This window comes from Monoraphidium neglectum, assembly GCF_000611645.1.
Source record: "Monoraphidium neglectum strain SAG 48.87 unplaced genomic scaffold scaffold00950, whole genome shotgun sequence".
Lineage (NCBI taxonomy): Eukaryota > Viridiplantae > Chlorophyta > Chlorophyceae > Sphaeropleales > Selenastraceae > Monoraphidium > Monoraphidium neglectum.
In genome coordinates this window covers 1-13,936 of record NW_014012678.1, presented here as the reverse complement: position 1 = coordinate 13,936, position 13,936 = coordinate 1, and the positions used below count along the sequence as shown (strand labels likewise).

The following is a 13,936-nucleotide window of genomic DNA, read 5'->3' as shown; positions in this document are numbered from 1 at the left end:
CCTGTTTTGTGTGCGCTCTGCCATCCCGCCACTGGCTTCTTTTCTGCGAGGCGCCTCTGTGTAAACAATTCTCAGTCTTCAGCTTGCTCCCGCTCCTGTTCGAACCCGTCAACCTTCAGGCGGACGTGGTCACCGTGAGCAGGGACACACCAGTGCTACAAGGCCCGTTGAGTGCCGCACGCCGGCGAGGTGCTGCTGCTGTTGGCGGGGAAAAAAGCGTGCGCGGGCGCCTGGCGGCGCCTGAAAGCGGTGCCGGAAAGAATGGTGTTCCCTGTGAGGTGCACTTATCGTGCACGCGCTCACAGGCGACGCATGCAATGCCAGGGTCCCGAGTTGCCACCGTCTGCCAAGCCAGAGCGCGCGCCTGCAAGCACCCTCCAGCCCCCGGCCGGCCGCCGCCGCGCCGCGCCCTCACGTGGCCCACCTCCAGCCGCCACAAAAGTCAGGCCCCGCCACGTCGTGCGCGGCTCAAATCTGACTCAGCTACATCAGAATTCAAACTGCGCGTCCTCCGCGTAGCCGAGGGCGTCGAGGTATCCCTTCATGGCGTCGTTCATGGGCTTCGGGCCGCAGCGCAGCACCATGACGTCGTCGGCGGGCGGCGGGAGGCGCTGCTGCAGGGTGTCCTTGGAGATGAACCCCACGCCACCCTGCCAGCCCTCGGGGGCCTTGTTCAGGACGTGGTACACCTTTTTTGGGGGGGAGGTGGGGAGGTGGGGTCAGGGTGCCCAGGCCAGGGGGAGGGTTGAGGATGCCGGGCACGCGAGAGGGGGGGGGGGGCGGTTGGGCGTGAGGGTGAGGGTGCCCGAGGTGGGCGGTAACACAAGTGTGGAACGTCCCTCATGGCTGGCTTGCAGCAGGGATTGACAGCGCAAGCCGAATTAAGCTGCTAATTGGATGAATTTTGTGTCCAGTAACAGGGCGGGTGTTGTGCGACGTCTGAGCACACAGCAAGCATGTGTGCGTGTCGCACACGTTTGTAGGTATCAAGGCCAACGTGTTTGATGGCAGGCCAAGCTTACTCCCACGACCCTGACCGCCATCACATCTGCCCACGATTGTCCCCGGCTGCCCTTCATTACTGCCAAAGCTTCCAACCCCATCCTCCAGCCCCTAAAAGCGCTGCCCCGAGGCACGCCCCTGGCCCCAGCAGACACACACGAGCACAGCCTTGCAAACACTCACAGTCACCTGCGCCCCGCCTCCTCCCCTCTCTCCCGCTCTCTCTCTCCCTCTCCCTCTCCCTCTTTCTCTGTCTGACCTTTGTCCCCCCCTCTGTCTCCTCCTCTCTCCCGTGCATTATCCCCCCGCCCTCTCCCCCAGGCCGTCCAGCGTGCCCACCTTGAAGCGCCCCGGGTGCTGCTGCTCCAGCTCCTCAAGCTCCCGCCGCAGCAGGATGTCCTCCTCGCTCAGGTTGCCAAACACTACAGACACCTGGCAGCCAGGGCCAGGGGCAGGCCGGAGTCGGGAGGCGGGCCGCAATGTTGAGGGGCGCGACAAGGATCAGAGGGCCAGGTGCGTCCAGCGGGCCAGCTGGCAGTGGGGAGGCGTTGGCGTGGGTTGCGGGGTCGAGCCGATGAAGATGAGCTCTCAGGAATGCGCCCGCCCTTATGTCGCGCAGCCGCGGCGGCCACCACGACAAGTCTGCTGCGAGCTTAAAGCGTGACCCGGCCGCACGTCGGCAGCCGCGTCAACCCTGAGCTCGCAGATGCAGCAGAGCCGCGCCTCACATGAACTGCCGCACCCCGCCCCTGGGAGGCCTGGCCACCCAAGCCAGCGGTCAGGAGCCGCCCGCCCCCGTCAAACCCCAGCCGCGTTGGCAGCGCTGCTCCAAATCGCAGCTGGCGCACCGCCGCGCTCGACGCAGTCTTGCGTTCTGCCTCGGGTGCCCACCGGGCTGCGCTGCTCGGTATACATGTTGCAGCTGCCCAGCAGCTGCCCCCAACCCCACCTTAGTGGTGTCCGCGGGGTCCTTGAGGATTGCTGCAGCCACCTGGTAGCAGGGCGTAATACCCGTGCCGCCGGCAATCATCCCTTGTCGCAGAATAGGGCAGGAGGCACCCCGCGCATGGCGCATGCGAGTGCGGGATTGAGGGTGGGCGGCGCCAAGCGTGTGCTGGTGCGGCGTTGGTGAGGCGCAGTGCCGTCTTGCTGCTTGTCTGCACAAGAGCGCAGCTGCTGGTGGTCTGTGGTCGACTCCCCAACCGAGCCGCCGCCAGCGGCTGCCGTAACCCCCATCGCGCGGCCGCGCCCACTACCCACTGGTCACCCCGACTCCATGCGGGAACCCGCCTCGACGGCCGCCCACCAAAGGCGCGCTTCATGTTGCGCTTGTAGGAGAAGCGCCCGCGGGGCCCCTTCATCAGCATGGCGTCGCCGACGCCCATCTTTGAAAGCACCTGGGACATCTTGCCCTGCTCGTAGAGCTTGATCACAAACTCGACGGCGCCGGGTGTGTCGTCGTCGGTGACAGGCGTGTATGGGCGGTAGACGTCTTTGCCATCGGAGTCTTTTGCGAGGAATGTAATGTGCTGGCCCGTGGGGAGCCCCACGCGCATTCTGGGATCGGGCAGCTTGAACACAAACCGTTTCGTGTTGTGCGTGAGCGTGTCGATCCGTGACAGGGTCAAGGGCTGGAACTGCTGGGGATCGAGGAAAGTCTTGGGCTTGCCAGGCGCGGCCAGGCGCATCACCAGGAGCAGCAACACCGCCAGCACGGCCACGGCCGCGGCCATGCCCAAGGGATTGTCATGTAGCAGATCTGATAGGTGTTCTTCCAAGCTAGACGCCATTGTGTGGCTTCAGTTAGAGTGAGCCAAAGGAAGTGATCTTGGCGCTGCCCTTGCCTGAGCAATCTACGGGCTACTTTATAGGTGTCTCAGATGTCAACTTATGATCGTGTTTGTACTAACAAGGTAGGGCACGACCAGCTCCACTTGTGCCAAGGCAAAACCAGCTCGCTGGCAGCCTGGCGGTCCTGGGAGTGCAACCCAGTGGCCGACCTTGCAGGCGGCTCGATGCTGGGAGTCAATGTGCCCTTTTGCGCGTGGCGTGGCCAGTTTGCTATGTTCCGCCACGCTTCAAATTGTGCACTGTTCTCATCGGAGAAGGAGGCTGCCAGGGTGATGCGCACCCATGTTTTGACCAGGGAGCCAGGACTGGCGGGGCCTCTGCCTAGCGGCAGAGAATGCTGAGCAATTACAATCCTACATACATAGGCGCCGGGCCATGCTCGCAGCAGCGCCTCCCGCAATGCGGAAAGTTTCTGTATGTATGAGCACAGGGTGGGTTTGTGGGCCCAAGTTCGCAGTGCGTGCATGCGATCGCACATGCGCAGGCGGCCGGTCAACGCACGCATGTGGGCGGCGCCAGCGGGCCAAGCGTCCCGCATGTGGGGTCAAGATGTTGGGCCGGGCGGAGGGGCTGAGCCTCGTTCAATGGGGCAACGATGGAAACACAGCTAGCCCACAAGACGAAGCACAGGTTGCTAACCGATGCAAAACCAAGCAACACGAGCTACAAGAGCCAAGGGAAAGCAACCAGCAGGTCAAGCCTGGCCGGGCGTGTGCCACAGCTGGGGGAAATTCACGCCACCTTCAGGCGCCTTTGCCCCCTCAAAGACTCTCTCTCTCTCTCTCTCTCGCTGTCTGGTCTAACCTGGGGCGCCTCTCTCTCCTTGCAGGTCAGACGCACCGCGCGCAGCCGCCCGCACAAACGCGGGCAGCGGCCACCAAAACCACACACGTGTGCAAGTGCACACCATCAACCATGCACATACACGTACAAAGGGGTTTTTGTCAAGCCCGCTGCTTGCACCCGTTTCGACAGCACAAAACGACCAGGAAAAAATTGGCGTGGCACGAACAACTGGCGACCGCCCAGAGCAGCCGCCCGCATGCGGCCAGCTGCTGATCAAGGCGTCAGACCGGCGCCGCGCGCTCGCACAGGCGCAGCGCCGACAGCGCCGCATGAGATGGCATGGCCTCGCAAGCCGGGTAGCACTCGCAGCCGCGCGCCAACCGATGGCATGCACACCACTGACGACGAGTCCCGAGGCGCACATCTCGCAACAACGAGCGTGTGGGCGCCTCTGCAGCCGTGCAGGCGCATGCAGGGTGTAGCGAAGGGGAGTCGCACCCAACGCATGACTGCCCCGCAGGCATAGGAGCTGCAGAGGCGCAGTCACGTCTGCACCTCGGGCGAAGCCACCAGCGCCTTCAGGCCCAGGCCGGCGCTTGCAGGGCCCCGCACAGTCCCCTTGCTCGCGACCACCATGCCGCCGCCGCTGCCCCCCCTGCCGCCGTCGTCCCCGACGCTGCCACCGCTGCTCGTAGCACTGCCGCCCGCACGCAGCTGCTGCTGCGCCTGCGCCTGCGTCTGCTGCTGCGCCTGCGGCCGCGACTCCAGGACAGTCGCCGCCTCGGCGGCCGCGACCGGCGCTGCAGCGCGGCGGCAGCGGCCGCCACAGCGGCCACAGCGTCGTCGATCTGCTGCGCCGTGGGCGCGGGCGCCTTCTCCATGGCTCCCCGCATCATGCTGATCACGACAGTCCACAGGAACGAGACGCCCGCAACTGCGGTGTGTCGCAGCAGCGTGGCACGTTTTGCTCAGGGGCACGACTTGCTCAGTGGCCGATGGGTTCTGCCTGAAACCGATGTGAAAAAACGGCGACGCCACGCCCCCTCGTCAATGAAACATGCACTCCCCTGTACCTCCTGCACAGCCGCCGCTACCACTGGATGCATGCCCCACTACTAATGCCCCCGTCACAGACACACGGCACGCGCACGCCCTCGTCGCACGCGCACCATAGGGGATGCGCAGGTGGCGCGGCACGAACGCAAAGTTGATCAGCTGCGCCGGCACCCAGATCGTCCACAGGGCCTTGCAGTTCTCCCAGAGCTCCACCTTGTACGTGTTATAGGTGGATTGGATGGGGCGGCCCTCAAATGCCCCCTTGGTCAGGTAGAGGCACGGGAAGTAGCAGAACGGGTGGCTGCAGGCCGAAAAAGGTGAAGTGGAGCGGGCAGGACGGCGGCCAGTGAGGTTCGCGTCGGGCGAGCTGCGGCAGCCGAGGCCCTGCAGCGCGCGTCCGAGGTTCCGGCCGAGGGCTACCGCGGCCGGGTGCGGCCGGCGCGCAAGGGACGACGTCCGAGGTTGGGGCGCGCCAGCGGTGGCTGGCCCCGCGCCGCCCCGCCAGCATGCCATTTGCTGAGGCCCGATGCCATGCAACCTCCCCTGGGGCCGACTCACTGGATGGCCTGGTCGATGAAGGTCTTGATGGGCGCAGACCCATAGTGGCCGACCCGCAGCGTGATGCCGTGGCACCATTTGACAAAGAGGTGGTTGTACAGGTAGTATTGGAAGCCGCCCTGCGCATCAACCAGGTGGTGCGGCTTGCGGTCACAGGGGTCCGCACAGGGGCCCGCGCGGGACCCCGAGGCTTGTGGCGTGCCGCGGGCGCCAGGCGGGGCGCGGGGGACGGGCGGGCGGCGGCAGCGCCCGCCTCGCGGGAAGGGGCGTGGAAGGGGCGTGGAAGGGGCGGTGCTCTAGCTCAGCCGCGGCGTGCGGTGGTCGCAAAGCGCGGCTGCTCACCAGGTAGAAGAAACCAAAGGAGCAAAACACAGCGTGACGCTTCCAGTCCACATCCTTGAACTCTGTGCCCTCCATTACCTGCGCGCGTGCGCGTGGATTCAAGTGCACTTGTCTGAGCCGGCGACCGCAATGCGGCCGGCGACTGCGACGCAGCCGTCACAGCATTGACCGGTGCAATAGCACCGCCGCAGGCACTCAATTGTGTGGAATAATGAATTTCAACATCCTGCCATTGGCGGCAGCGCGCACGATGAGCGGCAGCACACGCCACAGGACAGCAGCGCGACAGCGCGCCACCCACCGTCTGCGCAAAGAGGTCGGCCGCGCTCGTCTTAATCACGGTCGTGACAAGACCCGTGGACATCGGCCTGCGCTGTGCTTGAGCATTGTACGCGCGTCCGAACGCCCGCAGGGGTGCCAAAAGGCCGAGGGCCGTGCTGCTGGCAGACATGGCCGCCTCAACGGCCCTGTCTGGCCCCGTGCGGGGCCTTAAACGGTGATAACTAGCGCTTTTGAGACCCCTTTCAGGCCGCTACAGGCCGTCTAGCTAGGGACTGCGCCCCACGTAGAGTAGGGACGAGTGTTGTGTTGGGGGAGCGTTTTCCTCGCGGGGCCTGCTAGGCAGAAATCGTATCGATTAGATCACTGTCGCGTGTTTGCAAGGGAGGGACGTGATCGAGGTCAGGTACGGCTCAGCGCAGCAACCAGAAGTGCGAGGGCAGGGAGAACACGAGGTGGCCGGGTTGCAAGCTATCAGGAGTGGGTGCCAGCCATACGTTTAAATTGCAAGCTGCCTTGTGGGTGGGGCTGTCTTGGGACCTAATGGGCAGGGACGACGCAGCGACGTCGTCACTCACCCATGTGCAGCGCCGCTGCGCTCGAACAGAAGGAAGAACATAAAGAACATGAGCACAACGCTTGTACGATAAGGTGCCTGGAGCTGTTTCCTGATGAAGTAAAAATGCATGCTGAAAGGTGTCTGATAGAAGTACACCTCAACTACCTTGGAGTCGTCGATGCGTTTGGGGGCCGATGCACACCTGCGTTGTGGCCGAGACAGTACGCCGGCCCATTGCATTCTAGTTCGAGTCCCGTGCAACTATCGCGATCCTGGCCTGCTGCAAGCACGGCTCCTGCGTGTTGCTCAACCCTGCTGCGCCATCCCCTGGCTCACATTTCGCCCAATTTCTTTGCAGCTCTCCGCCTGGGCTCGCCGGGCGGTGCGCCTGTTTAAATCCTCCACCACAGCTGCCGATTTTGGCCCCGCTACCCTGTTTGCTTGAAACACTACAGCGAGAATGATGTTACCAAGGAGTGAACCAGCCACCACCGGCTCATGCCGTCAGCACGACAGCGCCGCCCGCCTCCTTGATCTTCTTCTCGGCCTGCGAGGGGTGCCCAGGGGCGGTGCGCAAGCAATGAGCCGCTGCATGCAGGTCCCATACAATGGCAGGGTGGGTTGGGACAGAGCGCGACAATGCGCTGTGCTCGAGACCAATGCAGCGATTGCAAGAAAGGTTGCAGCGCGGCGCGCCCGGCTGCTGCTGATGGGAATTTGAATAGCGGGGTGCCGCCCAGGTCTACCCCTTTCCCAAAGTGTCGGTTTCTGGACTACTGCTGCAGGAGCAGAGGGCACCTACCAGCTTGGAGAAGAACTTGGCCTTGACGACCACCGGCTGCGCGGGCAGCTGGCCCTTGCCCAGCACCTTGAACAGGCCGTGCTTGGTCACGTCGATCACGGGGGCCGAGGACTTGTCCTTGGCCGCGGCCTCACGCGCCTGCGCAAGGGTGCAGGGGTGATTGGTCGGCTGACAAGGCATCCGGGCTGCCAGCCGCTGCCACCGGCGCTGCCGCTCATGGCTGTTCCCACTCTGCAAGGTGACCTAGGGTCAGCCGCAGCTCTGCAGGAATGATGCTTGGTGATGCATCCAGACAGTCCTTCATGGCCGTCACTAGCGTCCAACTGCAGCGCCCAACATGGGCATCATGTGCTATTGAGGCTGCACGCGTCTGCTGGCACATGGCTGGTGACGAAACGCACGCTGGTGCACGCGGCAGTGCGCTGGCCTCGTCTACTTCAGGCAGGGGGCGGCGCATGGATGCCAGCCGTGCCCTCGGCCGCACATGCGACCAACGCACTCGGCAACACCGTCCCAGTCACGGCTGCCGAACAACCGGGTCCCGGCCGATATAAAGCCTAACCGCACTCGCTGGAACGCGATATCAACACAAGGCCGCGCACCTCCTCGCCAACCAGGGACCAGAGCTTGTCCAGGTTGACGATGGGGCAGTGGTACTTGTTGCGGCTGTAGTGGAAGTGCCTCATGCCGACCTGCACAAGGCATGAGCGAAGCATGCACGCTGCTCGATGCCGCGGCGATGCGCCACGACCGACGCAGCAGAGCGCGGCGGCAGCGGCGCGAGCGTCGGGTGGCAATCTGCGACAGCCGCAGGCCAGGATCTGAATGCAGCTCACCTTGCCGAAGTATCCAGGGTGGTACTTGTCGAACAGGATGCGGTGGTGATGCTGGCCACCTGCATTTCCGCGGCCGCTGGGGTGCTTGCGGTGCTTGCCCACGCGACCGTGGCCCGCGCTCACGTGCCCCCTCTTCTTCCTGTGCTTCCTGAGCCCTGCGTTGCGAAAGCGGCCAGACCGACAAGAGCTCAGAACGCGGGGCGGCCAACTCGCTGGGCCTCCTCTACCAGAACCCCGCCTCAGAAGCGTCTCCAGAATACTTTTACGTTTACTGCTATAAAAGCCTTGCTATGACGCCCTTGCTTGCTGCGGGTGGGGGTGCTGGCAGCAAGGCACGACGGCTTGCCCTATCAGCGCGAGGGACTCACGAGTGGTCATTGTTGCTGCGTGCTGTGAAACGCCAGACACCCGCTGCCGCGGAAAGAGGGATAGACCTTGCGCCGCTCGTGGGGAAGTGCGCGCCAACGCACCACCCGCTGTGCTGCCCCATGCTGCGGGTGGTCAATGGTTCGTGACTGCTCGCCTAGAGGCGAGCCAGATGGAAAACGCTTGTTTGGGAGGCCTCTGTCAAGGGCGCTGCCACTGGAGGGCTTAGCCACCCGCATACTGGTTTGACCAGTTGACTGAACAGCCCGCATCGCACGCGCCCCCACCAATTCAGCTTCACCAGACATGCACGCCCCGCGCGTCTGCAACACACGTAAGAAGCGGCTCCGCTTACAAACGGGCAGGCCGTCATGACACAAGCCGCGGTTGTGTTGCCTTGCACGCACAAAATCTTGCAGTGCTCGAAAACATTGGCACTCTTCAAGTATGCATCAGGGTGCAATCCATGCATGTGCTGTTTTTGGGCGCCCAATCGCGACTCGCCAGCCGGGTTGTGCAGGCGACTGGAATCGTGATTTTTCCACCACCTGCCGACATCGGCGTCGATGGGTACACGCCCAGTCCGCACCCAACGCGAGTGTGTCTGAGCGTTTTGGCACGCGGCATCTCCCCCGTCCACAGGGCTTCAACCTTGCTGGCAGCAGCCCGGCCCTCAAGTGGCCTCAGCACAGGGGGAATGCTCCAGGCTCCATCGAAACCACGGCGCGCAGCACGGGAGCCCTCACGTCCAAAATTTCACCGGCGGCTGCAACGCCAGGGCGCGGTTTCCGGCACGCTTCGTAGGGTGGCGGCGCCTGCTGACCTGGGGCGCTGGTCCGTCCGTCCTGCCCTCCGTGCCGCGGCCCTTGACGCCCCCTGCCCTATCCAAGGGCGGGCTGCGTCGCGCCTACTCACTAGAATCAAAAGAACGGCTGCATCAGGCGGCGGCACGGCAGTCTTGGTGGAGTGGGGGGCCATCCGAGAGCGCACGCCTGTGTCTGGCTGCCTGAGGTGGGGGTCTGGACGCTGCTGCGATCTGAAGATCTTGGGGGTGATCTGTGATTATCTGTGATCTACACCAGGTCGGTCTCGTCCTCCTCGACGGACCCGACCACGTGGCCGGCCTTGTCAAGGACTGCGTTTGCGACGCGCGTCGCAACGCCGTCAGCGCCCAGGGTCAGGATCTGGCGCATTGGTTTGCGGAGACGAGGGGCACGTGGCGGGAGGGTAGGGGGGTTGGGGTCAGGGTGCAGGGGTGAGCGGAGGTGGCGAGGGTGGAGCGATGCTGCCTGCTATTGTGGCAAGTCATGACGTCAGACATATGGTGATTGTACTCACATACATACACACACACACACACAAACGCACACACACGCACACAACCCCCCACCCCAAACACACACGCATGCATGCGCCAACACAACGTCTCGTGTTCTCTAACCATGTATCCCTCCCCCTGCCGCATGCGTGCGCGCACGGCGATGTGAACGGCTCACAACCAGCGGCCCGGTCGAAGCCCCCACCTTGACCACGCCGCGCTCCTGCATGGTGTCCGCGTGCTTCTGGTGGACGCGGGGGCACTGGGACACCACCACCCGGTCCCCTGGCCGCGTGAGGCCGCGCTCGTGCGCCTTTTGGGGGCGGGGCGTGCGGTCAGTGCGTTGCGGTGCGGGTTGCTTTTGGGCCACAATTGGGGGGAGCAGTCAGGGGTGCGTGGGCTTCTAGGTGTGAGATGTCAGCATTTGCGACGGTGCTGAGAGTGAGGACAGGCTTGCATGTGCGCGCACACAAACACGCACACACACACACACACACACACACACACACACACACAAATACACGCGCGTACAATTACAAACGCACGTACACAACTGTGGGCGCATGCACACACAAACACGCTCGCGTATGCCCGGACACCCTCGAACTCTAAAAACAAACAAATGCAAAGACGCGCACAAGCCGCCGGGACCGCGCTGGGCACCCACCACTCGCAGGGCCTCGTGCAGCGCCGCCGAGTCGCCCGCGAGAGCGCCGCGCGCGCCGCCCCCCGCCGCCACCGGCAGCACGCCCCGGTAGTGCAGGCACTGCCGCGCGGCCGCCGCCACCGCCTCGGAGATGCCGCCGCCCGCCGCGTCCGTTGCAGCCGCCGCCGCTAGGTGGCTGGCTGACTGGTAGTCGTCTGCAGAGGCCAGGGGCTTGTTTGGGGTCCAGCCGGCCGGCATCACCATCTGGCAAGGGTGACGTGTGAGCGCAGAGGCGCGGGAGGCCCATGTGTGGTGGAGGGGGCAGGTGTGGCGGGAGAAGCTGGGATCGAGCGGCCCCAGTCCCGTGCTTGGATCCCTGCTTTCTAGCGCGGCCCCCCTTCCCCGCCTGGCCCCCTCGGCTTTGCTGCGAGTGTGTGCCCGCACTCGCGTGCGTGCGTGCGTGCGTGCGTGCGTCCGTGCGTGTGTGTGTGTGTGTGTGTGTGTGTGTGTGTGAGCGCGCGCGTGCCAACAATCACCACACGCGGGCTGGTGGGTCTGCAGCATCCAGGGGCAGGCGAAACGGGCATGCGGCATCGACCCACCGTGAGGATGGGCTGCCCAGGGCGGTACTTGGCGATCAGCCGCGCGGTGCGGCCCGTGACAGTGAACACGATAATGAGCGCCGCCCGCAGCTTGGTCGCGGCGCGCACCGCCGCAGTCGCGAGGGCCTCGGTCTGCGCGTGAGCGACAAATCAGGTGTGCGAGGCGGGGCGGACGGCGTGGCGTACGAACGTTTTCTTGGGGGAGGCAGGGCGCGGATGGTGAAAGTGGAGACGGCCGGCTGTCGCCGCTTGAATGGCTGGGCAAGCGGCGCGTGGGGCGAAAAGCGGAGCCCCTGGCCTGTGCGGAAGCGTCGTTGCTTGGAGATTCTTCCACAACCCTGAGAGCCAGAGGCAGCTAGCTGATCCTCGCCCTTGCGCCTCAGCATGACCCACATGTGCACACACACACACACACACACACGGGTGCATGCATGCGCACGTGCGCACACAAACACACACACATACACACACACACACACACAAACACACACACACACGCCGCACCTTGTCGTGCATGACTGTCTCCAGGGTGTTGAGGCCCATGCGCTCTGTGACGTACTGGTAGTACCTTCGTTCAGGGGGTGGTTTTGGATGTAAAATAATAACTTAGGTTGGGTTGATTCACAAACAAACATTGCCGCCGAGAGAGCAGTGGCAGGTGTTGGAGAGTGGACTGTGGACCGGGCCGCCGCATCGTGGTGCTACAGGGTTTTGACGGGTCAAAAATGGGTGAGGAGGCTGCGCTGTCCCGTGCAATCTGGTTTGGTTCAGTGGTCGGCGCCTTTGCACTGGCGGCAACCAGTTCCCTTCCAGCCAGCAGGGTGTATGTGATGCGGGCCCGGCAGGCAGCTTCTACAATTGATGGGTTCGATGTGCATCATTTGCCGCATGCGACTTGCAAATGAGTTTGCCCGGGACCACTCGGTGCCCTTGTATCTAACCACACCTGTACGAGTCATAAGAGTGCTCCGCCTGCCGAGCGATGGCCACCACCGTCTCAGCCGACGCCACCTGGCAGCATGGGGGCGCGGCGCGGTGCGCCGGGCAGGCGGTCAGGTAGGGACCAGGCGTTGAAAAGGCACGCGCGGTGAGGCACGCCAACGCTACGAAAGCGTTTGGTTTCTGCCATGCCTGTATTACAACGCATCGCAGCGGTCCCGGCACGAGGGGTTAGTTCTCACCGGGAACTTCCCCCTGAACGTCTCTGAGCCCAGGACGATGCCGTCGGCGCCGTCCAGCACCAGGTTGGCCACGTCAGTGGCCTCAGCCCTGGGGGTAGGTCAAGATTGGTGGGGCAGACGCGTTTGACCAGCGTTTGACCAGGTGCTTGCATGGCCGCAAAGTTGATACGCAGAGCCGACCGGGTAGCTGATAATGTCATGGGAGGTGCCGGTTTGATCCTGCCTGGTTTTGCACGCTGTTGCTGCGGTCGGCCCCGGCGATGGATGGGGCAGAGTAGGGCGCGAGCAGGGCGGCGCCGGAAGGGCGCGGCCGCGCATGCATGTGACCGCAGCTGACGGTGCGGCCCGGGCGGCGCGCCTGGTCGGGCGCGGGGCGTCGGTCATGGTGTCCACCACGCGCGTCACAAACACGGGCCGGCCAGCATAGTTGCACTCCTGGGGAGCGGGAGCAAGCGGGTAGATTGAGCGGGCACCCTTGGAAGACGACCGGGGCATGCGGTCCTGACAGCCGCCTATGCCTGGAGGCAGGCCATTGGAATGGTATCTCAGACGTCGTCGCTGCAGCAGCGTGCGCTGGTGACGGCAGTGTTGAAAACTGCGGCGTGCTGGCCTGCACGACACAGGTAGTGTGCTGCCCCACCACAAGAACAGACATCATCGACCGCAGCACCTTCTATAAATCTGTTGCGCCACAGACTGTGCAGCCACCGACAACCACCGGTGCCCCTGGATGGAGCGCAGCACTGACAAACTTGGCTGCAATTTTACCCGAGCACGCATCCATCCCACCCCCCACCGAGAGCAGCATCTTCTGCGCGAGGAACATCTTCTCGGGGTCGAGGCAGTTGCCCATGGACCCCCGCGACAGGATGATGGCGTCCGCGGCGTTGGCGATCTCCAGGAAGTTGACCAGGCCCTCCTGTGGGGGTGAGGGGGGGCAGGCATAGAGGGGTTGGAGGGGCTGGTGTCGCGTTTGCCGCCGGCCAGACCATCATTCGGGGTGCTAACGCGAGCCCAAAGTTGGGAAGACGTTGCTTGGAGGGGGCAAAGGGAGGGGGGGCATGCCTTGGAAACTGCACTGTGTTCTGGATTTTGGGCCGTGCATCCTTGTTCTCATTGTGGCTAGCGATCAACTCAAGACACGGCCCGCCGCTCTTCAATACAAAAGAGCACAAACACAGATACGCACACAGCACACTCGAATACACACACGCCCATGCACATGTGCACGTGAGCCCGTCGCCAAGCTTGTGCGCGCGCGCACATTCACGTACATGCAACATGCACATGCACCCCCCACACGCACACACATCAAGACACACACAAACGCACACACACACACACATACATCACCTTGTTCTCAATCTTGGCAATGATCTTGGCACCCTCCAGCCCCACGCTGTCCAGGTACGCGCGCGCCTCGGTGACGTCATCGGGCGTGCGCGTGAAGCTGAGCGCAACGTAGTCGATGGCGTTGGCCCTGCCGAATTGCACGAGCGCATCCTTGTCCTGGCGGGGCCGGGTGGGGGTCGTGGAGGTTTAGGTGGGTGCCAAGCGGCTTGTGCATTCTGTGCACACCTTGACTAGAAATATGCGGGGTCGTGAAGGGGCAAGGGCCTGTAACACGCGGGCGAGCTCGCGCGTACGCACGCTGATCCCCAACAGCAACATCCCATCAAATCCTGGCGCATGGACGTCAACAGGGTCGTCAAGCATAGCGCCGCAGTCGCAGCCGTGGCGGAAGCCCCCACC

At 63.8% G+C, this 13,936-nt stretch overlaps 4 protein-coding genes across 4 annotated transcripts; all 4 read right to left on the bottom strand.

Moving 5' to 3' along the window:
• Window positions 1–488: 488 nt before the first annotated feature.
• On the bottom strand, window positions 489–2,792 carry MNEG_6047 (hypothetical protein; the record flags this gene model as incomplete). Its single annotated transcript, XM_014045480.1, has 4 exons — window positions 489–689; window positions 1,342–1,434; window positions 1,952–1,983; window positions 2,309–2,792. The coding sequence occupies 4 exons, from the start codon at window positions 2,790–2,792 to the stop codon at window positions 489–491; spliced, it is 810 nt and encodes a 269-aa protein (XP_013900934.1).
• A 1,390-nt stretch (window positions 2,793–4,182) lies between these two features.
• On the bottom strand, window positions 4,183–5,959 carry MNEG_6046 (hypothetical protein; the record flags this gene model as incomplete). Its single annotated transcript, XM_014045479.1, has 5 exons — window positions 4,183–4,439; window positions 4,809–4,996; window positions 5,254–5,372; window positions 5,596–5,673; window positions 5,897–5,959. The coding sequence occupies 5 exons, from the start codon at window positions 5,957–5,959 to the stop codon at window positions 4,183–4,185; spliced, it is 705 nt and encodes a 234-aa protein (XP_013900933.1).
• Window positions 5,960–6,929: 970 nt separating this feature from the next.
• MNEG_6045 (60S ribosomal protein L27a-3) lies at window positions 6,930–8,449 on the bottom strand (the record flags this gene model as incomplete). The annotated part of the gene is made up of 5 exons (XM_014045478.1): window positions 6,930–6,980; window positions 7,236–7,373; window positions 7,838–7,927; window positions 8,072–8,226; window positions 8,440–8,449. 5 exons carry the CDS (start codon window positions 8,447–8,449, stop codon window positions 6,930–6,932), a joined length of 444 nt encoding a protein of 147 aa, XP_013900932.1.
• A 1,061-nt stretch (window positions 8,450–9,510) lies between these two features.
• Window positions 9,511–13,900, bottom strand: MNEG_6044 (pyruvate kinase; the record flags this gene model as incomplete). The annotated part of the gene is made up of 11 exons (XM_014045477.1): window positions 9,511–9,621; window positions 9,961–10,068; window positions 10,423–10,665; window positions 11,004–11,135; window positions 11,508–11,571; window positions 11,950–12,014; window positions 12,185–12,272; window positions 12,522–12,616; window positions 12,981–13,103; window positions 13,538–13,693; window positions 13,835–13,900. 11 exons carry the CDS (start codon window positions 13,898–13,900, stop codon window positions 9,511–9,513), a joined length of 1,251 nt encoding a protein of 416 aa, XP_013900931.1.
• Between the last annotated feature and the right edge of the window lie 36 nt (window positions 13,901–13,936).